The sequence below is a fragment of the Loxodonta africana genome, chromosome 4 (assembly GCF_030014295.1).
Source record: "Loxodonta africana isolate mLoxAfr1 chromosome 4, mLoxAfr1.hap2, whole genome shotgun sequence".
Taxonomy (NCBI): domain Eukaryota; kingdom Metazoa; phylum Chordata; class Mammalia; order Proboscidea; family Elephantidae; genus Loxodonta; species Loxodonta africana.
The window spans coordinates 16,321,201-16,349,015 of NC_087345.1; the positions used below are offsets into that span (position 1 = coordinate 16,321,201).

At 51.3% G+C, this 27,815-nt stretch overlaps 2 protein-coding genes across 5 annotated transcripts; one reads left to right on the plus strand and one right to left on the minus strand.

Moving 5' to 3' along the window:
• Positions 1 to 1,232: 1,232 nt before the first annotated feature.
• On the minus strand, positions 1,233 to 16,148 carry MPST (mercaptopyruvate sulfurtransferase). Of its 3 annotated transcripts, XM_064283602.1 has the most exons (4): positions 15,968 to 16,025; positions 11,125 to 11,743; positions 10,114 to 10,218; positions 1,754 to 1,857 (listed from the first exon to the last, which is right to left on the minus strand). In XM_064283602.1, exons 1-3 carry the CDS (start codon positions 16,001 to 16,003, stop codon positions 10,142 to 10,144), a joined length of 732 nt encoding a protein of 243 aa, XP_064139672.1. In that variant the 5' UTR covers positions 16,004 to 16,025; the 3' UTR covers positions 1,754 to 1,857; positions 10,114 to 10,141. The 3 variants fall into 3 exon arrangements, with proteins under 3 accessions (XP_064139671.1, XP_010597638.1, XP_064139672.1); XM_064283601.1 differs by lacking the exon at positions 10,114 to 10,218 and having other exon boundaries at positions 1,233 to 1,857; XM_010599336.3 differs by lacking the exons at positions 10,114 to 10,218; positions 15,968 to 16,025 and adding an exon at positions 16,066 to 16,148 and having other exon boundaries at positions 1,234 to 1,857.
• Positions 16,149 to 16,308: 160 nt separating this feature from the next.
• TST (thiosulfate sulfurtransferase) lies at positions 16,309 to 26,232 on the plus strand. 2 transcript variants are annotated; one of them, XM_003419783.4, is made up of 3 exons: positions 16,309 to 16,435; positions 17,264 to 17,888; positions 25,762 to 26,232. In XM_003419783.4, the coding sequence occupies exons 2-3, from the start codon at positions 17,294 to 17,296 to the stop codon at positions 26,058 to 26,060; spliced, it is 894 nt and encodes a 297-aa protein (XP_003419831.1). In that variant the 5' UTR covers positions 16,309 to 16,435; positions 17,264 to 17,293; the 3' UTR covers positions 26,061 to 26,232. The 2 variants fall into 2 exon arrangements, with proteins under 2 accessions (XP_003419831.1, XP_023415714.1); XM_023559946.2 differs by lacking the exon at positions 16,309 to 16,435 and having other exon boundaries at positions 16,448 to 17,888.
• The last annotated feature ends 1,583 nt before the right edge of the window (positions 26,233 to 27,815 follow it).

The window sequence follows — 27,815 nt, forward strand, 5'->3', positions numbered from 1 at the left end:
TGATTTTTTTGTTGTTGTTGTTTGGAGATCTTTTTTGGTTGCAACAATCAGAGGGTGCTACTGGAATCTATGAAGGAGATGGCAGAGATGCTGGTAAACACCCTACAATGCACAAGACAGCCCCCTCCCCCACCAAAAAAATGTTCCAGCCTCAAATGTCAACAGTGCCAAGGTTGAGAAACCCTGGGCTAGAGGAACGGGATTCTTCAGTGGGCTCTTGGCTAGGTCCTTGTCTGAATTCTCTTCTGAAGTATTTATTATGCCCATTTCATAGATGAAAAACTGAGGCCTGGAGAGGTTGGGACTTATTCCAGAACTCTTCCATGTAAAACCAAGATTCTTTGTGGCTGGTATCTCTGTGTGGACTTGGAAAATGACTCCTCTCCAGTTGTAGAGTCAAAGGAGAAAGAGAGTAACTTCAGAGTCAAGAAATCGGAGTTAGCTCCTGGCTCTGGTGTAGGTGCATTGTGTAACCTTGGGTAAGTCACTGCCCCGCTCTGGTTTTGTTTTGGAAAGAGGGGCCAGACAAGATAACTTCTTGGGTCCTTCCCCTGTCAGCACTGATTGACACTGCCCCTCTGCCACAGAGATGGTGTGACCCGGGGGCTAGAAAGATGGGGAGGGTGACCCAGGTCCAGTAGGGGTAGTGGGGTCTTCTCAGACACCTATGTCCACTTCTGCCCAAAGGAGTGAGGGGTACAGAGTCCCTCCCTCTGGAAGTCTTGGGGAGGAGGTTACCCTTAAGCAGCAAGGATCAAACCCCTGGGTTTACCCCACCCCCTGGCAGTTCCAGAGACCAGCCTCCAAGCAAGAGCTTCCAGATTTAACCATGAGAGTTTGGAGCTCTATTCTCTAGTTTGGCTAAACTCCGCCCTTCTTGAGAACATTCTAGAGCTGGGCCAGGCATAGGCTTAGCGTGCTGCAGCCTTCTAGTAAGCTTTGGATCCATCCCTCTCTTGAAATGAGGATGTACTGCTTAATTGTGGGGGGCTGTGGGTAGGGTCCCAGGCATGTTACAGCAAGCTTCACCTTAATAGCCCAGAAACCAGAAGGAGGACCCCAGGATTATGGGGTGGAGGACGGCTTGCCGGGGGTGTGATGTAATCCATCACAGGAAGAAAAGGGCTCTGGGGCCCCAGCCTACTCAGAAGGCAGGACAGGACCCCCACGACCCTCAGGCTGCACAGAGCTCCCCTCACTGGGCATGCTGGAACCACTGGCTCCTTAAGAAAACAAGGCAGCCCCATACTACAAGGATTTAGCATTTGGCTGTTTTATTTCCTCAACAGTAAAACGAGAGGGGAGGTGGGGCACCAGCTTAGCACTATGACAAGTAGCAGGGCTTTCTGCCCTCCCTCCCCTGCTCCCACCCGCCACCTTCTCTTCTGCTTCCACTGGGCATTCATGCATTCACGAATTCCTGGCCTCAGGGACATTGCCCCTTGTACCACCTGAGTTGGATGAAGAAACACTTTCCTGGTCAAAACAGCTGGGCTGGACTTGGCTGGACACTGCTGGTGGTTGAATGTCGCCGGGCTTGCCATGTCCGTGCCCAGCCTCAGAGGGTCTTCCCCCGGCCCTCAGAGATGACCTCCTCAGGCCTGGCACGCATGTACCACTCCACCCAGGAGCCATCATAGATGGCCACATCAGGCTTGCCACAGAGGTAGGCCCCCAGCGCCACGTGGCAGGCTGTTACACCGGAGCCACATGTGGCCACCAGTGGCTGGGACAGGTCCACCTTATTCTCCTGGAATAGGTGGTGGATCTCCTCAGGGCTCTTCTCCAGGCCCTCCTTGGTCAGGAAGTCCGTGAAGGGGATGTTCACGGTGCCGGGGATATGGCCAGGTTCGATATCTGTGGCGAGAGAGCAGGAAGGATAAAACAGAAGGGTGGTGTGAATGGCAGCCCACTCAGGTGCAGGCTGCCGTACTGAAAGTCTCCCATGCCAGGCATTATCTCAGTTCATTCTCACAACCACTATAGGTAGGCATTACCATTTCATATACGGCGATGCTGAGATTAAGTACTGCCCAAGGCCGTGCTTCCGGCAAATTGCTGGCTACAGTTTGAACCTAAGACTCAGACTCCACCAGAGCCGCACTCTGTCCTCATGTTTCCTGACCACCTACTGTGTACCCTGGGGGCAACAACCCTTGCTGTCGAGTTGATTCAGACTCATAGGAACCCTATAGGACAGAGTAGAACTGCCCCATAGGGTTTCCAAGGAGCAGGTGATAGATTCGAAATGCCAACCTTTTGGTTAGCTGCCAAGCTTTTAACCACTGTGCCACTAGGGTTCAAAACCTTCCTAGCTAGGACAAGTAGTACTCGCAGGCCAGGGGGTTGGATCTGGCAAGGCAGGTAGGCCATAACGGAGTAATTGCAGGTGTGGGAAACTCCATTGCTGTCGATTCTGACTCATGGAGACCCCATGTGTTACAGAGTGGAAATGTAATCTTTACAAAAGCAGATTACCAGGCCTTTCTCCTACAGTGCCACTGGGTGGGTTCAAACTGCCAACGTTTAGAGGTTAGTAGTTGAGCACTATCTGTTGGCACCACCCAGTATGGCTAAAACTCACTGCTGATGAGTCGATTCCGACTCATAGCGACCCTGTAGTCCCGAGTAGAACTACCCCATAGGGTTTCCAAGGCTGTAATCTTTACGGAAGTAGACGACCAGATCTTTCTCTTGCTGGGGGGTCCAACCTGCTGACCTTTTGGTTAGCAGCCGAGCTCTTTACCCACTGAGCCACCAAGGCTCCTCACAAGTATGATCCAAAACCAAAATCTGTTGCCATCAAGTCAATTTTGACTCATAGTGACCCTACAGGACAGAGTAGAACTGTCCCACAGGGCTTCCAAGGAGCGGCTGGTGGATTTGAACTGCTGACCTTTTGGTTAGCAGCCAAATGATTAACCACGGCGCCACCAGGGTGTTATGGTATGATAGGTGTTATCAAAAGTCCTTACAGGGTGGCATGGGGGCTATTATAAAAAATAACAATGGTAATACTGATGGCTGACGTTATCAAGTGCTCACTTTATGCTGGGCATTGTCCTAAGCCCCTCAGCGATATTTTCTCCTTTAATCCTCCCCAAAACTCCATGGGAACAAAATTGTCATCCTCTCTTTTCTGCAGATGAAGAGACTGAGACACACAGAATACTTTGCCCAAGCTGGTAGGGGGTAACCGGGATTCAGACCCAGACTGCCCAGTGACAGGTCCTGTGGTGCCAGACACCAGGGGCACAGCCTGAGGGGCTGGGTGGGGGGGGGGGCGGGTAGGGCGCTGTCAGGGAAGCTTCTCTGAGGAAGCCCTGAAGGGGGAGTAGATTCAGCCGGGTCAAAGGGTCTGGGAGGTGGTGACTGACAGCACTGGGGCACAGGGAAGCCAAGATGGCAGGGAATTTCAAAGTGCCTGGAGGGATTCCAGGCCATTATGGTAGAAGCCCAGAGAGTGCAGAGGCAGGAGGTCCAGGGGCGGCCGAGCCGGGAGGAGCGAACGCCTTTGCAGGCCTGGATTAAGGCCTGGGCTTTGACAGTGGCATCACTAAGGTTGGTCTCACCCAGTGCAGCAACTCATGGTGTCACCCTCACATGCGAATTACCACAATATTGTGGCTAAAACACCAGAAAATTTGACAAAATCAGCGACTGGCAGCCACAAAAACAGACTGTTGCCATCAAGTAGATTCTGACTCAGTGACCCTGTAGGACAGAGTAGAACTGCCCCACAGGGTTTCCAAGGAGCAGCTGGTGAATTCAAACCACCGACTCTTTTGGTTAGCAGCTGAGCTCTTAACCACTCAGGCACCCGGGCTCCAACAAAAATAACAGCGTGTGCTTACAGCCTGTGCAGGTGAAATCATGTGATTCGAAGTGTCATTGAAACTGGATGATATTGATAGCTCTGACTAGTGCCGTCGAGTCGATTCTGATTAGAGGCATTAAAAACCCATTGTCGTCCAGTCGTTTCTGACTCATAGCGACAGAGTAGAACTGCCCCATAGCATTTCCAAGGACTGGCTGCCTACCTTTTGATTAGCAGCCAAGCTCTTAACCACTGTGCCACCAGGGCCCCCGGAGGGCATTAGAAGGTTCAAAAAGTATATTAGCATAGAGTTCTAGCCTTGTAGGTATATTGATACATGTAAGCTGGGCTTACGAAAAAATGTTTTTGTTGATATAACTAACTACAGGGATTTTTTAATAAAAACTAAATTTCTGCTGAAACACTGCATAAAAATTTAATAGACGCTTTGGTGTTACCCCTCCCCCCCGTCACCCAGTAAGGTCCACACCCCTGCATCCCCCCCCCAGTGATACTACTGGGCTTTGACCTGGCAATGGGAAATCCGACTTCCATTTTTAAAGACAGTTTCAGTTGTAAACACGAAAGCAGGCAAGGCTAAAGGACTATCCACCAAGAGGCTCATGGCCTCACCCACATCCTGCAAACATCCCCAGGGCTCCAACACACATTCTGGTTATTCCAGTAACACCAGCCTAGTAACCCCAACAGGCGGGTCTTACTACTATTTCCATTTTCAGGTGGAGGCCTGAGACTAGCAACAAAATAAACGCTCATGGCTAATGATTCAAATCCAGGCCATTCTGGTTCTAGGGATGAGCTCTAGGGCTGCTTCTGCCTTGGGTCGGGTACACCCCTCCAGAGAGCTGCTAAACCACCTCAGTATCTACTCTCAGGGTTGAGCGTAGACAGCACTCTGGAATCTGTGGAAAAGTTAGAGTGTACCATGCATCCTGTTTTGGACTGAACTGTTGTCCCCCCAAAATGTGTGTCAACTTGGCTAGGCTCTGGTTCCCAGTATTGTACGATTGTTCACCATTTTGTCATCTGATGTGATTTTCCTATGTGTTGTAAATCCTGCCCCTATGATGTTAATGAGGCAGGATTAGAGGCAGTGATGTTAATGAGGCAGGACTCAATCTACAAGATTAGGTTTTGTTTTAAACCAATCTCTTCTGAGATATAAAAGAGAGAAGCAAGTAGAGAGACATAGGGGACCTCATACCACCAAGAAGGTGGTGCCAGGAGCAGAGTACTTCCTTTGGACCTGGGGTCCCTGTGCTGAGAAGCTTCTAGATCAGGGAAGGGTTGATGACAAAGACCTTCCTCCAGAGCCAACAGAGAAAGAAAGCCTTCCCCTAGAGCTGGCACCCTGAATTTGGACTTCTAGCCTATTAGACTGTAAGAGAATAAATTTCTGTTTGTTAAAGCCATCCACTTGTGTTATTTCTGTTATAGCAGCACTAGGTAACTAAGACACATCCCCATTTAATGGATGAAAGAGCTGGGCTAACTCACAGACAATACCTAGGGACAAGCCTGGAGCAAGGAATAAGAGGAAGCTTTCAAGCCAAGGTGGAGACTCTAAGGGCAGGGCTGTCCCCACACCTGGAAACACCACCAAGTGAAGCAGGCTTCCCCTCACTGCTGGACTGAGGTGGGCCTGCCTCAGGCTGTAGAGCGGAGACGATGGTAACAATGACATTTGCCACTGGTTGGAACGAACGCTGCGTGGAGCTCTGCTAAGCCTTTGCACATATCAGCTCAGTTCATTTTTACAAGCCTGCTAGGTGTCAACTGTTATCTCCCATTTAAAGGACGTGTTACTGCTCCTATTTCACACGCGCAGAAACTGTGGTTCAGAGAGATTAGGTGATTTACCAGGTGGCACACAGCCAGTACAACGTGGGCCAGGGCTCTGGCTCACTGTTCTGTGCCGTTCCTTCCCTCCCCACCCCTGCCACTGAGCTAGAGGGCCCACTGGGTTCACGTTAGCCCTTATTAGGCTTAAACGTAAGAAACTGCCACCTACATAGGCTTGAACCACCACACATCTGTCAGTTTGTCACACCATGGTGGCTTGCATGTTGCTGTGATGCTGGAAACTACGCCACCTGTATTTCAAATACCAGTAGGCACCCTTGGTGGACAGGTTTCAGCAGAGCTTCCAGACTAAGAAAGACTAGGAAGAAGGGCCCGGAGCTTTACTTCTGAAAAAAACTGGCCAGTGAAAAGCTTATTAACAGTAGTAAAACATTGTCTGATACAGCTCCAGAAGATGAGCTCCTAAGGTTGGAAAGCACGCAAAATATAACTGGGGAAGAGCTGCCTCCTCAAAGTAGAGCCAACCGTAATGACCTGGATGGAGGGAAGCGTTCTGGACCTTCATTTCCTAATGTCTCACAATTCAAAATGAGAAGAAACAGCTACAAATATCCATTAATAATAGGCACATGGAATGTATGAAGCATGAATCTAGGAAAATTGGAAGTTGTCAAAAATGAAAAGGACCGCATAAAGGTCGATATCCTAGGCATTAGTGACCTGAAATGGACTGGTATTGGCCATTTTGAATCAGGCAATCATATGGTCTACTATGCTGGGAACGACAAATTGAAGAGCAATGGCGTCACATTCATTGTCAAAAAGAACATTTCAAGATCTGTCCTGAAGTACAACTCTGTCAGTGATAGGATAATATCCATACGCCTAGAAGGAAGACCATTTAACATAGCTATTATTCAAATGTATGCACCAACCACTAATGCCAAGGATGAAGATATTGAAGACTTCTACCAACTTCTACAGTCTAAAATTGATCAAACATGCGATCAAGATGCACCGATAATTACTTTTGTGATTGGAATGCAAACGTTGGAAACAAAAAAGAAGGATTAGTAGTTGGAAAATATGGCCTTGGTAATATAAATGACACCGGAGATTGCATGATAGAATTTTGCAAGACCAGTGACTTATTCATGGCAAATATTTTTTTTCAACAACAATAAAGAGTGACTGCATACTTGGACCTCACCTGATGGAATACACAGGAATCAAATTGACTCTACATCTGTGGAAAGAGACAATGGAGAAGCTCAATATCATCAGTCAGAACAGGGCCAGGGGCCGACTGCAAAACAGACCATCAATTGCTCATATGCAAGTTCAAGTGGAAGCTGAAGAAAATTAAAAGAAGTCCACTAGAGCCAAAGTACAACCTTGAGTGTATCCCACCTGGATTTAGAGACCATCTCAAGAATGGATTTGACGTATTGAACACTAATGACTAAAGACCAGATGAGTTGTGGGACGACATCAAGGACATCATACATGAAGAAAGCAAAAGGTCATTAAAAAGACAAGAAAGAAGGAAAAGGCCAAAATGGATGTCAGAAGAGACTCCGAAACTTGCTCTTGAATGTGACACCGCTAAAGCAAACGGAAGAAATGATGAAGTAAAAGCTGAAAGGATTTCAAAAGACAGCTTGAGAAGACAAAGTATTATAATGAAATGTGCAAAAACTTGGAGGTAGAAAACCAAAAGGGAAGAACACACTCAGCATTTCTCAAGCTGAAAGAACGGAAAAAAAATTCAGGCCTCGAGTTGGAATATTGAAGGACTGGTGGCGTAGTGGTTAAGAGCTACGGCTGCTAATCAAAAGGTTGGCAGTTCAAATTCACCAGGTGCACCAGAACTACCCTATGGGGCAGTTTTACTCTGTCCTTTAGGGTTGCTATGAGTTGGAATTGACTGGATGGCAACGGATTTTTTTTTTTTTAAATGGGCAAAATGTTGAATGACGCAAGAAACATCAAAAGAAGATGGAAGGAATACACAGAGTCGCTGTACAAAAAAGATTTGGGTGACATTCAACCATTTCAGGAGGTAGTATATTGTCATGGGTTGAATTATGTCCCCCCAAAATATGTGTATCAATTTGACCAGGCCATGATTCCCAGTATCGTATGATTGTCTACCATTTTGCCATCTGATGTGATTTCCCTTTGTGTTGTAAATTCTATCATTGTGATGTTAATGAGATGGATTACAGGCAGTTATATTGATGAGATCTACAAGATTAGACAGTGTCTTAAGCCAATCTCTTTTGAGATATAAAAGAGAGAAGCAAGCAGAGAGACATGGGGACCTCATACCACCAAGAGAGCAGTGCCAGGAACAGAGTATGTCCTTTGGACCTGAGGTTCCTGCGCTGAGACGCTCCCAGACCAAAGGAAGACTGATGACAAGGACCTTCCTCCAGAGCCGACAGAGAGAGAAAGCGTTTCCTGGAGCCAGTGCCCTGAATTTGGACTTATAGCCTACTGGACTGTGAGAAAATACATTTTTCTTTGTTAAAGCCATCCACTTGTGGTATTTCTGTTATAGCAGCACTAGATGACCAAGACACATATGATCAAGAACCGATGGTATTAAAGGAAGAATTCCAAGCTGCACTGAAAGGGAAGGTGAAGAGCAAGGCTCCAGGAATGGACAGAATACCAACTGAGATGTTTCAACAAATGGATACAATGCTGAAAGTGCTCACTTGTCTATGCCAAGAAATTTGGAAGACAGCTTGAAGCGATCCATATTTATGCCGATTCCAAAGAAAAGTGATCTAACCAAATGTGGAAATTATTGAACAATATCATAAATATCACATGCAAGTAAAATTTTGCTGAAGATCATTCAGAAGCAGCTACAGCAGTACATCCATGGGGAAATGCCAGAAATTCAAGCTGGATTCAGAAGAGGGCGTGGAACAAGGGATATCGTCGCTGACGTCAGATCGATCTTGGCTGAAATCAGAGAGTACCAGAAAGATGTTTATTTGTGTTTTATTTACTGTGCAAAGGCATTCCACTGTGTTGAATTCAACATAATTCAACAAATTATGGATAACGTTGTGAAGAATGGGAATTCCAGAACACTTGATTATGCTCATGAAGAACCTGTACATAGATCGGGAGGCAGTCATTCGAACAGAACAAGCGGAGACTGTGTGGCTTAAAGTTAGGACGGATATGAGTCAGGGTTGTATCCTTTCACCATACTTACTCAATCTGTATGCTGAGCAAATAATCTGAAAAGCTGGACTATATGAAGAAGAACGTGGTGTCAGGATTGGAGGAAGACTCTAACAACCTGCAATATGCAGATGACACAACCTTGTTTGCTGAAAGTGAAGAGAACTTGAAGCACTGATGAAGATCAAAGACTATAGCTTTCAGTACGAATTGAACCTCAACACAGAGAAAACAAAAATATTCACAACTAGACCAATAAGCAAATTACAATAAATAGAGAAAATATTGAAGTTGTCGAGGATTTCCTTTTACTTGGATCCACGATCAATGCCCATGGAAGCAGCCGTCAAGATATTAAACAATGTAGTGCGTTGGGCAAATCTGCTGCAAAAGACCACTTTCAAGTGCTGAAAAGCAAAGATGTCACCTTGAGGACTAAGGTGCGCCTGACCCAGCCATGGTATTTTCAATTGCTTCATATGCATGCGAAAGCTGGACAGTGAATGAGGAAGACTAAGGAAGAATTGATGCTTTTGAATTATAGTGTTGGCAAAGAATATTGACTAGACCACGGAATGCCAGAAGAATGAACAAGTCTGTCTCGGAAGAAGTACAGCCAGGATGCTCCTTAGAAGCAAGGATAGAGAGACTTGGACATGTTATTAAGAAGGACCAGCCTCTGGAGAAGGGCATCATGCTTGGTAAGGTCGAGGGTCAGTGAAAAAGAGGAAGACCCTCAATGAGATGGATTGACGCGGTGGATGAAACAATGGGTTTAAGCATAACAACCATTGTGAGGATGGTGCAGGACTGGGCAGTGGGTCATTCTCTTGTACACAGGGTTGCTATGAGTTGGAACTGACTCTATGGCACCTAACAACGACAGCAGGAGTAGGCTCAAAAAATGGTTGGATTGAAGTAGTTTCCTGTGTCTGGACCTATTTTCATCAGTGCTCTGCTTGTGTGGTTGGGATCTTCAGAATTCAAACCTCTGTGGGGCCTCGACTCTGCCAGGTGCTGGGCTGGCTCTCAGGAACACTGGGAGCATGGAGCAGTCCTTGGTCTGGGAACACTGAAAGCAGCGCTGAGCCAGGTACTCAGTGCTGAGACAGGCCAAGGCCAAGCTGTTCTGGAATCACAGAACAGAAGCTCCAACCCCAATTTGGGGGCGTGGAATGACTGACATTCAGGGAGAGCTTCCCAGAGGAAATGGCGAGTTCCTTGCACCCTTCCCAAAGCAGGCACAAGAGAAGGGGCTGGCGAATTACCGGCTGTTCACCGTGGTTAGGTGTACCATCATCCGAGTTGGAATCCTGGCTGCCTCTTCTTGAGACCTGGGGCAAGGTAGCCGTTTTTAAGCTCCATTTTCTCCTCTGTGCAAGGGGTACAATGACAGTACTCACCACATGGGATTGTTGAAAGGCTGACAAGAATGTGGCCGTCACCACCCAATTTGTGGGGACTGCTTCGCCCTGGTGACCTGGTGGCGCAGTAGTTAAGAGCTCAGCTGCTAACCAAAACGTTTGCAGTTTGAATCTACCAGCTTCTCATTGGAAACCCTACGGGCAGTTCTACTCTGTCCTGTAGAGTTGCTGTGAGTCAGAATTGACTCCATGGCAATGGTTTCCTTGTTTTTGTCTCATCCACCCTAGGGAGACCCCTTCCCCCATTATGCAGGGCTTTCTGGCCTACTTCCCTTCCTGGGGAACCCCAACCCACAGGCCGAAAGCTCTGTACCAGCCCAGGACAGCACCACCCGCCCGTCTACTGCAGTTTCTGCTCCAACCCGGGGCAGCAACGCCACTCTGTTCAGTGTCTCTGTGCTTCCCACTTCCAGCCTTGGCCTCTCTGAGGGGCTTTGCTTTTACTCGGCCAGACTCTTCCTCCTCCTTCCCCCCTGCTCCACCATCCTCAGGGATGACAGTAGACCTGACTCTGGCCTCCATCCCATGGGGCCTGTTCTGAGCTAGGGCCTGCCCCCCCCAATCTGCAGTTGTGCAGCACACCCCCAGTATTGGGGTGGAGGCAGTCCTGCCTCAAGCATCAGGGGAGGTGGGTAAGCATTATTGTCCCACTTTATGAACGAAGCAAGTGAGGCTTATAGCGTGAGGCTACTGGAAACCCATCTCTAGCCTCCATTCGATTTCTTCCCCCCACCCCTCATCACTGCTCCCCCCTCAACTTGTCCTTCAAAGGTCAGGGCAGTGTCCAGGGCCCTAGGACGCACACCTGACCCTGCTCACCGGGTGGCCTCCCAGCCCCTTTCCTCAAGCTATTACCTTCTCGGGGCTCAGGCTCAGTGCCCCGGAAGCGGCCAGCGGCGCGGGCATCCACCACCTGGAAACTCCGGGACTCGAGGTTCTCCTTGATGTCGTCGAACGTCTTGACGAAGGCAGGATCGAGCTCGGCGCACAACTCGGCGGGCACCGGATGGCTCTTGCCAGAGTCGAGCGGAAGGCCCAGGTGCTGCCAGTGACGGAGGCCACCATCAAGCAAAGACACAGCTCGGTGGCCGAAGGCGCGGAACATCCACCAGACGCGTGGGGCCGAGTAGAGGCCCTGCTCGCTGGCGTCGTAGACCACGACGTGCGTGGTGGCGCCCACGCCCAGGTGGCCAACGTACTCGGAGAAGTGCGCTGCGCTGGGCAGCATATGGTCGTAGGGCGACGTGCGGTCGCTGCACTGGTCCAGATCGAAGAAGGCGGCGCCCGGGATGTGGCGCTCCTCGAACTCGCGGCGCGCTTCGCGGCCCATCTTGGGCAGGTACCAGGAGGCATCCAGCAGCTGTAAGGGTGGCCCGGCACGCGGTGCTCGCAGCGCCTCGGCCACCCACTGTGCCGACACTAGCGCACGGAAGAGCTGTTGTGGGGCCATGGCGGCGGCACTCTGGCTGCAGATCTGGGCAACAGAGAGGGTGTCAGGAGGGACGCCAGGGAGGGGCCGCCCCAGGGCGGGAAACGCCCTCGCAGCTGGGAAAGGGGCAGGGCCGGCAGGGGAGGTGGAGCCCGGGGAGGGCAGACTCCAGCAACAGCAGAAACCGAGCTGTGGTGACCTCGCACTGCCCTCTGCCAGGCCTTGGGCATAAACCCAGTGCCAAGTGACCAAGTGAACAGGACCCGGTGGAGAGAGGGCCAGGCGGCTCCTCAGCAACACCTCCTGGAGGGCGGGTAGGTAGGGGGCCCCAGCCTGAAAGGTCTTGTTGGCACTTTCGGGCAAGCAGGGCAAAGTCTCAGCCTCTCCCCAGGACACAGCTCAGCTTTTTTGCAAACAAACCAAGGCCCCTGGTGGGATTCATTCATTCACTCATTCACTCATGCAGTCATCCCTCATTTCTGTAAGCATCCTGATAGTAGCTGAAATTTACTGAGTGCTTGCTAGGTGCCATTTAATCTTCACAACACCTTAGAACAATGCCTGGCACACAGTAGGCCCTCCATTATTTGTTGAACAAACTCAAGAGGTTTGGAATTATTCTCCCATTTCATGGAGGAGGACACTGAGGCTCCTGAGGTTGAGAAAAGTTCACTAAGTTGACTGAGGTCAGCTGCCAAGACGTGGTGCTGCAAGGCTTCGCGCTGGGCAGTCTGACACTTGAATTGGACTTTTTAGCTGATGTGCATCGTGTGGGCTCTCGGAGTCCAGCAAGGCCAGGTTTTGCCCTTCCAACCTGAGCTTCCTTTCGCCCTTCTAACAGTAGCAACAGTGCTTTAGTTAACTGGTGCTGCTATAGCAAAAATACCACAAGTGGATGGCTTTAACAAACAAATTTATTCTCTCATTGTGTAGGCAGCTGGAAGTCCGAATTCAGGGTGCTAGCTCTAAGGGAAGGCTTTCTCTCTATCGGTTCTAGGGGAAGGTCCTTGTCTCCTTTCAGCATCTGTGGGCCCCACGTTCCTTGGAGAGCTCCATGTGTTTTGACACAACGGGTTACAGTTTAGGATCAGAAAGAAACGACTCAGGATACAGTTCTTCCGTCAAGACAGCTTCTCAGCCATGCCCACAGGCAGGCGTCTCTCACCCTCCCTCTCTCTCTCTATCTTGGCTCAGCCTATACCCTGCTCGGGCGAGTATTAGAAAGCTCTTCGGCCCAACCAGTAAGTACCCAGAGGCGCCCCACTCCACCAGTAGGCCTCAGCTGAAGGTGCTCAGCTCTCTTGCTCCGTGGTTTGGCACACTCACTGTGCCATCCTTTGCTAGTCTCCTGGTTCTGCTGCTGCAGTTCTCTGCTGCCACTTCTCACCATCTCCAGTGTTACAGCTGTCTGTCTCCTGGATCTGGGAGGTTCTCAGCACTGGGACCCTGGGTCCAAAGGACTTCCTCTGCTCCCAGCTCTTCTTTCTTGGTGGTGGTGAGGTCCCTGTCTCTGCTTGCTTCTTTCTCCTTTTATCTCTTGTAAGATAGAAAGTGTGACTCAAGTAAAAGTGTGACTTGAGTAAGAGTAAGGTGTAACTTGAAGTGAGTCACACCCTCTTGTAAGGTGGTGACTCTAGCTACGCCTCACCTTAATCCTGCCTCTTTAACATGTATGAGTTAAGATTTATAACACGTCACAAAATGGAGGATAACTGTATCAGATCACAAAATGGAGGACAACCACACAATGCTGGGAATTATAACCTAGCCAAGTTGACACATAGTTTTTGGGGACACAATTCAATCCATAATAAACAGTGACTTAGAGCCTCACTCGCCTCTTCTCTCCACTGTCCCTGCTGGACAGGGGCCAGGAGTGCATTTGACCAGAGCGATTACCAAAAAAAAAAAAAAAAAACCAAACCTGTTGCCGTCGAGTCGGCTCTGACTCATAGCGACCCTATAGGACAGAGTTGGACTGCCCAGTATAGTTTCTGAGGAGCGCCTAATAGATTTGAACCGCTGACCTTTTGGTTAGCAGCTGAGCTCTTAACCATTACACCACCAGGGTTTCCTAAGAGTGCTCACCAGGCCACCTCGACATCTCAGTTTCAGCCTTCCAGAGCCCAGAGTCTCCAAACACACTGAGCCTGCTCTGCTGGGCAACTGCTAGTCCATAAGGTGCCTTTGTGCAGATTAGAGAAAAGTACCACTTCTGCTAGGCAGAGCTCCCACTAGGGGGCATGGCCCCCTGCCAGCCCCCACTTCTTCCCCAGCCTCAGGCACACTCACCATGGCCACCTTGTGCCCACTCCTCCACCAGTCTCATCACCTGCTGGCTTTTAGGGATCCACTTTGCCCACACTGCCAGCATCCCTATGCACTCCTTCAAGGGGCCCTTGGCTATGGGCCTGCTTTAGAGACAAAGCAACTAAGGAAATCCCAGAGTCCAGTGTGAGCATAGAGGGGCCCCTAACACAGCCTGGAGTGCGAGCTGAGGGGTGGGAAGGCTTCCTGGAGGAGGTGGAAGTCTAAGCTGACTTGACCTTTTCAGGGGCCGAGGAAACCCTGACCTTCAGGATAGGAGGCTGTCAAGGGGCCTTGGGCTGAGTGATAAGAGTATCTGTGGGTGTCCCTATGGTTGGATAATGGTGGGGATGATGCAGGCTTCTTGAAAACCCCACCAGTGAACCACAGAAGCCTTTGTCTCCCCCCATTTTGGGGGCTCCTTATTTTGTCCCCCCAAGGATTCACTTGGAGTGGAAAGAACGTTGGTTTGGGGGTCAGAGTTCCCCAAAGTCAGTGTAAAGCCCACTCCAGTGCTCAACTCGTCACAGGACAGCAGGCATGTTAGGCCCCCTGGGCAGTTTCTGTTCTTATAATGGCACTTGCAGCCCTGCCTCTTAGAGAGAAGGTTCAGTAACGAAAGGAGAGGGACCACAATGCACAGCATATGGCTGGTTTTCGTAAACACTGAACAGTTTAATAAATGCCCATTATTTCTTCACATTTGCTCTCACAAGTGGCCTTTGAACTAATAGCAGCAAATCTCGAGTCTTAGGACTTCAGGACTGACAGTTCTGGGACTGTAGGTGATATAGGAGGGTTTGGGAGGCTGTGTATTAAGTCACTGAAGGTCCCCCACCAGGAACAGGGACCACGTGTGTACTTGGGGGACCAGGACCACTGTAGGTGGGGGTGAAGGGCCTCAGGACCTACAGTAGATTCCCCATGCAGGGTGGGCCCTTAAACATCAGGGCTCGTATCAGAGTGAGCACTGCTCAAGGACTTCCCCCCCCGGTCCCCCGTGGCACCCACTACCAAGCACGGGGTTTGGAAGAGTCTCTGGGTCAATGTTTATCCGAGTGTGAATTTTTGCAACTTCCTGTGAGGATATAATTATTTCAGAATAAAAATGTTTGAAAAGGGGGAGAGAGGTGAGAAAAGCATCCCAGGTATATGGGACAGCATGTCTCCTACCGGCTTGCAAGAGCCAATTGTTAGATTTTCAGGAATTTTGCCCGCTGGTTGTTAAACTCAGTCGGAATTGACTCCACAGCAATGGGTTTGGTTGTTTCGGTTTGGTTGTTAAACACGGTCACAGTTAAAAATTAAATTATATTTACTTACAATTAGGTAAATCATATTTTAAAAAAAGGCAAAAGAGTAAGAGGCTTCAGAGGGGCCTAGGGCTCCGGGGATGAGAAAGATCAACAAAAGCAGACAGGGCCACGGGGCCTCAGACCAATGGCCCAGCATCAACGGCACCCAGACCCTGTACACTCGGGCACCTGGATGGGCCTTTCTGGCAGTCTTTAAATAAGAGTTCCTGGTCTACCACCTGGCAGAGCTGATGTACTCAGCAATGTCAGCCGAGCAGGCCTTGACAAATGTTCATTTTGTTTCATTCTGGCAAGTTCTTTGCTAGTTTCTCCTCCAGGGGCCTCTGGGTCGGTCGGGCCTCGCCCCTTCCTGATCTCTCCGTCCAGTTTTATTAGCTCTCCTTCCTCCCCTGTCTGGTGGCTTCAGGTCACCCACACCTCCACCCACTGTTCCCCACCCTGCCAAACTAGGGCCAGGCAGGCCACCCTGCAGCCCCCGGTCAAGTGATCCCTGGGGCGGGGGACCCCAAGGGCGCGCCTTCCCTCCTAGTCCGCAGCCCTCTGCTCCACTCAGGGCCCACAGCCTTCCCAGTGCGGGGTCACTTCGCCGCACAGCTCAAAGAGTGACCTCCCCCAAAGAAAACAAGCGCACCGCCTCCGCAGTTACCCGGCTCTCCGGCTTCCGGCTTCCCGGCTCGGCCATGGCCCCCGCGGCAGGACGCCCCCTCCCCGCACCCGCAGCTGTCCCCTCCTCCCGCCACCAACCTGCTGCGGCCAAAGGGAGGAGACTGGGGCACAGCCCACTGCCGCGGCCACTCGGCGCCGCCGCTGCCTGCGCCTTCCACTGGCCTGGCCCGGGGGACGCGCGCGCCGCCTAGCCGGTCCCCGCGCCCGCTCCCGTGCCGCCTAGCGCCCAAGGGAGCCCCTCCGGGGCGGGAGAAGCGCTGAACACCGAGGGGCGGCCGGGGAGGGCGCCGCCGGGCGAAGAGCAGCGCGGAGTGGCGGCGGGTGCGCGCGGTCCCCCCTCGGGCGGCGGCGCGATGGTGTCGGCCGGACGGGGAGCTGCGGGCTCCGGGTTTGAACAGGCCAACTTCTCCAGCGGGCACCGCGAGCGCCAGGGCGGCGGCGAGGGCGAGTGAGTGCGGCAGCCAGGCGCGCGGGCCTCCCGGGAATGGGCCACCGGCCTAGCCACCTGTGGCCCGGGGAGGGTTCCGGTGGCGAGAGTGGGGCAGAGTGCCGCGGTGCCCCAGGAACCCCTGATCCAAATGGCGCATAGGGCACCGAACCGGGGCTGGACTCGGGCATTCTGGAGGCTGGCGAGCTCGGGCTTCTGAGAGGCCTCCGTACCCGTTGCGCGTCGAGTCGATTCCGACTCAGCGACACTATCGGACAGAGTAGAACTGCCCCATAGAGTTCCCAAGGAGCGCCTGGTGGATTTGAACTGCTGACCTTGGTTAGCAGCCGTAGCGCTTAACCACTACGCCACCCGGGTTTCCGAGAGGCCGCAGTCGGGTTTGCAGAAGGGCGCAGGCAAGTCCCAGATGCGTGGGGGGCTCCACTGAACCTTCCCTCCTATGCACGCACCTCCTGCCCTCCCAGGAAAGGAGATCCTAAGCCATCACCTCCCATCCTGGCCATCTTTTCACTGCTTTTTCCTGGAAGGATACTGAGGGCGAGTATTGCAGCTTCTAGGGGCCAGGACTCTTGCCCCCTTCCCCAACCAGTTCCCCCAGCTGGAGCCCTCAGAAGCTCTTGTCCCACCCCCTTGAGCTGCAGGCCCCAGGCCTTTCCTAGGGAACCTGCAAACCTATCGCACTGCATGCCCCATGATCCCTGGGTTGCTATAGCCATAACACCCTAGGGGAGTGCTGTTGGAAAAACAGGGCCCCAGCTCCTCCTCCCAGGCCCCACCCCACTGCTCACGCAGCCCTCCTCATAACCATCTCTCTTTCCTGGTTCCCAGCCACACCAGGTGACACACAGAGCTGAAAACATGGTTCAGCAGGTGCTCTACCGGGCACTGGTCTCCACCAAGTGGCTGGCAGAGTCGGTCCGGGCTGGCAAGCTGGGGCCTGGCCTGCGGGTGCTGGATGCATCGTGGTACTCGCCGGGTACCCGTGAAGCTCGCAAGGAGTACCTGGAGCGCCATGTGCCTGGCGCCTCCTTCTTTGATATAGAGGAGTGTCGGGACACGGCTTCACCCTACGAGATGATGCTGCCCAGTGAGGAGCGCTTCGCCGACTATGTGGGCCGCTTGGGCATCAGCAACAGCACACATGTGGTGGTGTATGATGGTGACCATCTGGGCACCTTCTATGCGCCCAGGGCCTGGTGGATGTTCCGTGTGTTTGGCCACCGAACTGTGTCAGTGCTCAATGGTGGCTTCCGGAACTGGCTGAAAGAGGGCCACCCAGTGACATCTGAGCCCTCACGCCCAGAGCCCGCTGTCTTCAAAGCCACACTCAACCCTTCCTTGCTCAAGACCTATGAGCAGGTGCTGGAGAACCTTAAATCTAAGAGGTTCCAGCTGGTGGATTCACGGTCCCAAGGGCGCTACCTGGGCACTGAGCCAGAGCCAGATGCAGTAGGTAGGTCGTGCAGCTGGGTGGGTGGTCCCCGGGGAGCATTGCCCAGTGTAAGGAGCCCTGTGGATGGGCAGTGAGGATGACTGGGGTGCTCTCCACCTATGGGTTTCAGTCTTTCCATCTGTAGAATGAGAGGGTGGAGCCAAATCAAAGGCTTTTTCAGCTCTGATGCATGAGGACCTACATATGTGTCCCCATAGCCATGTGCCAGCAAATGACCCAGCATCCATGTGGAGTGGCATCTGCAGAGGTGGCAGGTCACATGCCCACCCGCATGCACTCTCAGGCACCCTAGAGTGTTGCAAAGGGCGTCACACCCATGAGCCAACACATGCGTAGCTCTGTACAGAGGTCCCCCCGAGGGCACACTCAGCTTCTCAGGGCACTTCTAGTCCCCCAGACGCCTTTACAGACTCTGACCAGAACCCTCCCCTAGCTCCCCTTCCCTACATCTCGCCCACCTGGGCCACTGACTGGTGTTGACAAAGGCAGCTGGGGTGATAACTTTCCACACAACGCAGCCCGTGTGCAGAGCTGTAACGGCAGCTGCCATTGCCTGCTAAGCACGGAATGCTCCATTTTCTCACTCAGTGAGGCTCTACACCCCCATTTTAAAGGGGAGAAAATTGAGGTGCCAGGAAGCTCGGTTGCTTGCTCAGGAAGTGGCAGAGCTGAATCTGAGCTCAGCGAGGCTGCCTACTTTCAAACGCTGTGCTCTAAACCAGGATGCAAAACCACCCCCGCCCCATCCCCAAGGGTCGGGAGGGAATCCCTTCCACTAGGCACCCCCAGGCTCTCGACTCCTTGCCTGTAGGTGGAGGGAGTCCGGGAGGGTTCTACACTGCTACTGGGGGAGCACCAGGAGAGGCAACGCTGAGCTCTAGAACCTGCGAACCAGAGGGAACCACCAGGCCCCGCCTTTCCCAGGTGCAGGACCAGTCTCCTTGCCATCCCTTCTGCTGGGTGCCCTGTAGCCCCTGCCAGAACATCTCCCTCGATCTCTCTGGACCAGAGCCTGGGTGGAAGGGTGGCCCCACAGTCCAGGAATGGTGATTCTTTCCTCACTCAGAGCCCTTCCTTGGCAGAAGCTGACTGCTATGCAACATTTTGCCTAACTTGTTGAAAAATGTCTCTTCCTCTCTGGGCCTGGGAGGGAGAAATGCTTTGAAAGCCATTTCATAGGTTCTTAGAGCTCCAGGTCCTAAAAGGCCACATCATAGGGCAGAGGGAAGACTGAGGCACACCAAGGAAGAGGCGGACCAAAGGCACACAGTTGGTTAGTGGCAGAGCCAGAAGAGCGAAGGACTCTGCCCTCCTGGCACGACTTTGCCCTGGTCACCTGTTCTTCTCATCCTGCATGCTCCCTGAAGGTCTGGAGTTAAAGATTCAGGTTCATTTGGCACCTAACAAAGACTCTTGGCCCAGAACGTCTGCAGCCCCCTCCTGGCCTCGGTCCAAGATGTCATCACTCCTTGGGACTTAAGCCACCACTGAGGGGAGGGATGGTGGAATTGGTGCTCCAGCTACTTTCCAAACTGCCCAGAAGCAAACTAAGAAATAAGTAAAAGGGAGAATTTGGGATTGACATTTTTTATCTCTTCACTCCCATTTTACAGATGAGGAAACTGAGGATCAGAGAGGGGAAATAGCCTGCTGCGGGCAATGCCTCTGAAAGCCCTGGATTTTAAAGTTCTGCCCCCTCTCTGTGGCCCTACTCCCACCTCCTCCAGTTCCCATCAGGGGCACCAGGGCACATGGAGTCTAATTTTAGCTCAACCAGTCCTTTGTGGTGTGACTGCAATCCAGTTGCTCGTCTCCCTGGGCTCCCTCATTATGAAATGAGAAGAATAGTATCAGCCCTGCCCACCTTCCTGGGTGGGTGTTTATTTAACTGCAGCAGTGGCTAGAGAGGGACTTTGAGCAGTGTGAAGAGCTGTACAGGTTCAAGGTCATCTGCAAAGACAGAGTGGGTGGCATTTCCCTCCCTCACTCTAAGTTCACAGCCCCAACTTGGGGTGGGATTGGGGAGCCACTGGTGTGTTTGGCAATCTGGTTGTAATGTATAGGGGTGTGGGCACATGCCTTGGCCTAGACCTTGGTTGGATGAGCAACTTCCCCGGGCCTCAATTCTATGCCCCCAAATGCCTCTGGTCCTGTTTGCATGGGGCACGGGGTAGGAGTCAGACCTGGGTTTGCATCCTGATTGGTCCCTGGGTGAGGCCAACAGTTAGTGCCTGACTGCTAACCTAAAGGTGGGTAGTTCAAACCCCCCAGTGGTGCTGTGTGAGAAAGGCCTGGCAATCTGCTTCCATAAAGATTACAGCCGAGAAAACCCTGTGGGGCAGTTCTACTCGGTCACACCTGGTGTCACCATGAGTCAGAATCCACTTGATGGTTTGGTTTTATGCCACTTTCGTGTGTGGCCTCAAGTCCTTTCACCTCTGAACTGCTCTCAGTGAAGGGAACCCTGCTCACCTATAGGAGCTCAGGGGTGGGATGGGGAGGTGGGGAGGAAGGAGAGAACAGGCACAGGAGTTTTTTGGCACCATTTATTTAATTTTTTTTTTTTTTTTTTTGTACTTTAGATGAAGGTTTAGAGAACAAACTAGTTTCTCATTGAACAGTTACTGCACATACTGTTTTATGACATTGGTTAACGATGCCACAGTATGTCAACACTCTCCCTTCTCAGCCTTGGGTTCCCTGTTACCAGCTTTCCTATCCCCTCCTGCTTTCTAGTCCTTGTCCCTGGGCTGGTGTGCCCCTCTGGTCTCTTTCTGTTTTATGGGCCTGTCTAATCTTTGGCTGAAGGGTGAACCTCAGGAGTGACTTCATTGCTGAGTTGAAAGCGTGTCCGGGGGTCATACTCTCAGGGTTTCTCCAGTCTCTGTCGGGCCGGCAAGTCTGGTCTTTCTTTTCGAGTTAGAATTTTGTTCTACATTTTTCTCTAGCTCTGTCTGGGACCCTCTGTTGTGATCCCTGTCAGAGCAGTCAGTGGTGGGAGCCGGGCACCATCTCGTTGTACTGGACTCTGTCTGGTGGAGGCCGTGGTAGTTGTGGTCCATTAGTCCTTTGGACTAATCTTCCCCTTGTGTCTTTAGTTTTCTTCATTCTTCCTTGCTCCCGAAGGGGTGACACCACTGAAGTAGCCTAGATGGCTGCTCACAAGCTTTTAAGACTCCAGACAGTACTCACCAAAGTAGAATGTAGAATATTTTCTTCATAAACTGTGTTATTCAGCCCCATTTCTTGATAAATGTTTTTCTCTTTTCCTCCCTTCCTTGAGGGGTGGGAATGGAGAGGGAGGATATTGATGCCTAATTAGCCCTTTTTGCAGAACCCTTTATAGCAGCCTTTGAGGGGAGAAAGCCGGGGGTTAGGACTGGTCCTACTTGCAGGTAGGGAAACTGAAAAGAGACTTCTAGAATGAGGCAGAATGGCCCAGGCTTGACCCCAGGTCGGCAGGCTTCAAAGTGGGGTGTTTCCCAAGGCTGGTGCTGTGGATGGGGTGAGTCTGTGCAAACACAGGCACTGAGGAAAGGGTCACAGCCCTCCCTCCCCCCATGTTTCATGGGATGCAACCCCTCTGCCTATGGCTCTCTCTCCCCGGCCTGGGGGCTGAGCTAGGAGGAAAGCAAGAAAGGGCCAGACAGGTTTTCCCGCCTTTGCGAAGCAACAGCTGCCAGTGGGCCGAGGGGTATTAACTTGCCACCTTGCCTTGATGGGCATCTTCTGACCAAAGCTGGAGCAAAAAGATCAGACTTTCTGAGCATGAGCAGCAGAGGAGCACAAAAGGTCATCTCGTCCATTCCCCTGTCTCAGCTCCCTTTGCCAGGGAGGCCTAGGGGGCCAGAGAACACAGGCTTGGACAGACCTGAGTCATGTCACACACCCTTACTGTGTGTCCTGGGGCAAGTTAATTCTCCTCTCTGAGCCTGGGATCCCTTTTAGTGTCAGAAGGGTGATCTCCCTGCATTGCCAGGACTGAAAGAGATGAAGTTCTTGGAAGAACCAGCTGCCAGGGTGCCTGGTGTCAGAGGTTATGAGAACTGTGCAGGCCTGGTGGGGAGGGAAAGCCAGGAAGTGAGAGGCCGGACTCTGGAGAGAAGCAAGGAGTCCTGCTTTTTGGCCAGTGTGCCTCTCCCCTAGTTGGCTCTTCTCCAAGCTTCTCTGGTCAGGGCTCATTCCATCCCTGCTGCACGCAGCCCGTCAGTTCCTAGCATTTCCCCCAGAGGCCTTGGGCCTTCCCTGGGTGCTCAGCCAGGGTGGCCAGGATGAACCACCTCCTACGCTGTCTCCTCAGGAGACCCCAGTGGGAGTCTCCTAAGGAGTGGGAATCCCTTTAACTGTACTTGCATGTTCAAGTGTAAATAGAAGAGGTGCCCTTTATATACTCAGAAGAAAACAATGAAGCTGTTTAATGGGGGTGGGGAGAGAAACAAAACGGTATTCAAAACTCTGCGTGCTCCAGCTTTTAAACGTGCTTCAATCCAGCCCACTGCCCGGAGGCTGAAAACATTTTTATGTTGAAACCAGCAGATAAACACCCCTGAATCCAACAGATAAACTCTTTTGGTAGGGTCAGCGCACATGAGATTAAAGTTTCCAGACAAAAAGACGAAACTGCAACAGGAAGAAATTGCTATAATTTTAGAAAATAGAACACCTCTTAGAGCCAAGGAACTCTTGACTGACTCGTGTGAAAGAATTTTGGGATCCTCTTTGACTTTGGGGAGAGGGGACAGAAATGTGAGTGCCACTAGGTGCTTCTCCCTACAATCGCTAAACTTCCTGACTACCCTGTGAGGTAGGTGGGGTTATCCCCTCATTTCACTTATGGGGACACTGAGGATCACAGGTGCTGAGCCTGCCTGGCTCTGCACTGCCCCACACTGCCCCAAGCCACCTTGGCCATAGTGGTGAGGCTCTTCCTCCCACTCCCACCTGGCCAGGTTCAACAGGGTGGGAGGGACTTTTGGAGGAAGGTGTTAAAATTAATTAAAACCAAGAGATTTGAACATAAGTTTTATTCTGAGCAGTTCTTCTATATGCATATGACCAAAAAAAACAAACCCTTTGCCATTGAGTCAGTTCTGACTCATAGCAACCCTATAGGACAGAGTAGAACTGCCCCATGGCGTTTCCAAGAAGCAGCAGATCATTCCAACTGCCAATCTCTTGGTTAGCAGCCGTAGCTCTTAACCACTGTGCCACCAGAACATATAGGGAGACCATTTTGATTCCAGAAAGCAACTGGCTCGAAGAAGCTGGTACAATGAGGTTTACAGAGAAGCGGGGGGCGGGGAGAAATACAGAACCCTGACCTCCCCTTTTACTGAGATCAGCTGGTATCAGGCCCAGGAGCCCTGGTGGTGCAGTGGTTAAGAACTTGGCTGCGAACCAAAAGGTTGGCAGTGTGAGTCCCCCAGCTGCCCCTTGGGAACCCTGTGGGGCAGTTCTGCGTTGTCCTATAGGGTCACCTTGAGCCGGCTTTGACTTGACAGCACTGGGTTTTGGTTTGGTATCAGGTTACCACGTGGTCTCTGGCATTCCACCCAGCCATATCTTTTGAAATTCAAATTCACCAAGCTGACTTCCAACAGGAAAGAAAGGATTCAATTTTGGGTGAGAGAAAACCCACTGGCAGGATCAACTGTGGTCAGGAATTTCTTTAGAGTGAATATTTGGTTTCGTGAGTAAGGAAATGCTGAAAGCAAAGCAAGATATCTGCCTTCTATCTCTCTGACGAAGGGGAGCCCAAACAGATAAGAGGGTCAGCAAAAGAGAGGAAGACCCTCAACAAAATGAACTGACACAGTGGCTGCGACAACAGGCTCAGGCATAACAACGATTACGAGGCTGGCATAGGACTGGGCAGTGTTGTATTTTGTCGTACATAGGGTTGTTACGAGTTGGAACTGACTTGATAACAGTTGCCATTAAGTCGATTCCAACTCCTAGTGACCCTGTAGGACAGAGTAGAACTCCCCCATAGAATCTCCAAAGAGTGCCTGGTGGATTTGAACTGCCAACCTTTTTTGGTTAGCAGCCATAGCTCTTAACCACTGCGCCACCAGGGTTTCCAAAGGACTTGATGGCACCTAATAATAATAAGAAAACAGACAAAGAGAAACTTGGCTCCTGCCTACTCCTGGAGTCCCTGGGTGGTGCAAACAATTAAGGCACTTGGCTACTAACCAAATGATTGGCGGTTTGAGTCCACCCAGAGGCAGCTCAGAAGAAAAGCCTGGCAGTCTACTTCCAAAAAGTCAGCCATTGAAAATCCTACAGTGCACAGACCTTCTCTGGCACACACAGAGTTGGCCTGAGGTGGAATGGGCTGGATGGCAACTGGGCCGTACTCTCAGGGCTCAGAGGCTGCCAGGGTCTGGGGTACTTGCGGAGGAGAGGAGTGGCTGGAGGCATAGTGGGGCTGGGCCCTGTGGGCAGCTCCAGTGCTGGTGGTGGCCCGTTCCCCTTTGCTTCCCTTGCTGTGCTGTTCCGTGACTGAATTTGGCAGAGGGGCCATACTAGGAGTGGAGACAATTCCGGAATGGCTGAGCTTTTGGATATAGATCGCTAGACCTTTCTTCTGAGATGCCTCTCGGTAGACTTGAACCTCCAACCTTTCAGTTATCAGCTGAGCAAGTTAAAGGTTTGCACTACCTAGGGACTCTTAACGCTTATTGAGCATCTGCCTGCCTTCTGTGGAGTTCTTGGGTGGCACAGATGGTTAAGCACTTGACTACTAAGAAATGCCTGGCAATCTACTTCCCATTGGTCACAACCTTGAAAACCCTGGGGAGCGCCGTTCTTCTCTGGAGTCGCCAGGAGTAGGAATCGACTCGATGGCAACTGGTGTTTTTTTTTTTTTTTTTTTTAACACACTTTCTGCAGCAACCAGTGCTTTCCATGTGTTATTTGCACCTTATTATGGCCCTTGCACAGGTGGGTACTTGTTCCCATTTTACCTATAGGGAAAACCCCCGTTAACTAAACCCATTGCCATCGAGTCTCTCCTGACTCACAGCGACCCGATAGGACAGCACAGAACTCAGCACAGGATTTCCAAGGCTGTAATCTTTTGTGGAAGCAGACTGCCACATCTTCCTCCCGTGGAGTGGCTGGTGTGTTTGAACCGCAGACCTTTTGGTTAGCCACCCAGCCAGTAAGTGGCAGAAGCTGGGATTTGAATTTACCTCTAACAATAGGTCACATGCTCTTTCCACAACCATTTGCTCAACTGGGAAACCAGGGGACCCAGTGTGTGGCCCTAGGTGAGCCATTTCATTTCACCAAGCCTCGGGGTATTCACCTATAAAATGGAGCAATATATTTAATGCATTATGTGGTTATCTGTTTAACGTCTGTCTTCTTTGTTAGACCGTGATCTCCTAGAAGGCCTGGGATGTGTCTCTCTCTCCCCACTGTGTTCTCAGCAACCGCCACAACACGTAGCATTCTCATGAATCATCTCATTTGCCCTTCTCAATAACCCTATGAGATAGGTACATACCACTGAGTCCATTTTACGGATGAGAAAACTGAGGTTCGGAGAAATGAAACTGTTTGCCCAAGGTAAACAGCTAATAAATGGTGGAGCTGAGACTCATATCCCTGTCTCCTACAATGGGTATGACTCTGGATATTACTACTGCAAGACAGATTTTGGGGGGGGGCAGGTGTCTCAAGTCATGGGCAGCAAACGCAAGTAAGGCTGGGAATATTGAGCTCTGAACAGGACAATGAGGTTATTTTTATTTGCAAAGCTCTCAGTAGTTAAAGCCATGCTGGTTCCAGCCTGCAGGTGCCACTCGGCCCCTCCCACTGCTGCTCCTAACCCTGTCTTTCCCTGCGTCCTCTGCCCCTACCCCAGGACTGGACTCGGGCCACATCCGTGGCTCCGTCAACATGCCGTTCATGGACTTCCTGACGGAAGAAGGCTTTGAGAAGAACCCTGAGGAGCTCCGTGCCATGTTCGAGGCCAAGAAGGTGGACCTTGAACAGCCCCTTATCGCCACCTGCCGGAAGGGCGTCACCGCCTGCCACATTGCCCTGGCTGCATACCTCTGTGGCAAGCCTGACGTGGCCGTCTATGATGGCTCCTGGTCTGAGTGGTTCCGCCGGGCCCCCCCGGAGACCCGTGTGTCCCAGCAGAAGGGTGAGAAGGCCTGAGCAGAGTCCCCTTCACTCGCCTGCTGTAACTCTGGCGAGTTTAGTGACCCTGGCGTGACCTGCAGCTGGCCTATACCTCTCTGGTGAAGGAGATTGACAAGTTTTAAAAATTGCTATGTAAAACTCTCCCTTTCCCCAATAACGCTGGAATAAAATCTGCCTTTTCTGAGAAGGTGTGTTTGTCTGCATCTCCCTGGGTTCCATCCTTTCTTGTATTTCCATCTCCTTCATGCTCCTTTGACTCCACCAAGGAAAGAAACCCTCCGTAGTGACCTCTAACTGGGCCCCATGAGGACACCCACTTTCCTACATAATTTTGGTAAGGAAAGGTGTCTGTTGTCCCATGTCAGGTGGACTCCACCCCCTACCCCCAGAGCATTCTGGGACCTCGCAGGAGGGCTAACTAGGAGGAGGTGTCAGGAGCCTGAGAGAGATGAAGCCATGGTTAGCTAGGGCACTGACCCCTCCTGTGGTAGGTAGGCCTGGTGCCCTACGGGGCCAGAGGAAAACTGGCCTTCCAAGTGAGTGTCCAAAGTTGTGTAACACAGGCACTAGGGCCTCTCAGAAGAGGGGAAAGATAGGTGGCCTCCTGCCTTGAGTGCCCTTCCCAACTCAGAACAAGCCCCACTGTGGAGCATGAGGGGAGGGGCTGGGGAAGCAGCTTCAGCCCCCGGGAGAAAGGTCTTAAGACCCGGCACTGTGAATCAGGAAGCTACAGTGGAAGAAAGTAGTCTGGTAGACAGGACCAACATGGCTGAATTTTGACTTTCCCAGACACAGACTCTCTTAAACCTCCTTTGAGGTTGTGTTGTCGATTGAACTGTGTCTCCCAAAAATTGGTGCTGCAAATCCTAACCCTCCACTCGCAGAGGAGCCCTGGTGGAGTAGTGGTTAAGAGCTTGGCTGCTAACCAAAAGGTTGGCGGTTCAAATCCACCAGCCACTCCTTGGGAACACTACTGGGCAGTTGTACTCTATCCTATAGGGTTGCTATGAGTCAGAACCAAATAGATGGCATCTAACAACAGCAAACACTTGCAGATGCAATCCCATTTTTTAATAGGGTTTTCTTTGTTATGTTAATGAGGCCATATTAATGTAAAAACCAAAACCAAACCCATTGTCATCGCGTGGATTCCAACTCATATTAACCCTGTAGGACAGAATAGAACTGCCCCATAGGGTTTCCAAGGTTGTAAATCTTTACAGAAGCAGACTGCCACATCTTTCTTCCATGAAGTAGCTGGTGGGTTTGAATCGCCAAACTTTTGGTTAGAATTGAGTGCTTTAACCACTGTGCCAGCAGGGCTCCCTTATATTAGTGTAGGGTGTATTTTAAAGCAAATCCCCTTTGATATATAAAAGATGAGGCACAGGGAAGGAAGCACAAACGGTGGGGAATTTACATGCCACTCCAAGATGCCCAAGGAACCAAGGAACAGAAGCTGAAAAGAAACAAGGACATTCCCCTACAGATGACAGAAAGAGAAAGCCTTCCCCTAGAGCCGGCGCCCTGAACTTAGACTTCTAGCTTCCTAAATTGTGAGAAATTTCTGTTCATTAAGGCCATCCACTTGTGATATTTCTGTTACAGCAGCACTAAGAAACTAAGACAGGCTGCAAGATGAATTTCGGGACTCGCCTACTGGGGATTCCTGGCTCTGTGCTGCCCAGCCTGCAGGGGGTTAGACAGCTTCTGGAAGGCCAGGGACCAAGTCTGTCACTGATATACCCCAACCCCTAGCTCAGTGGAAGA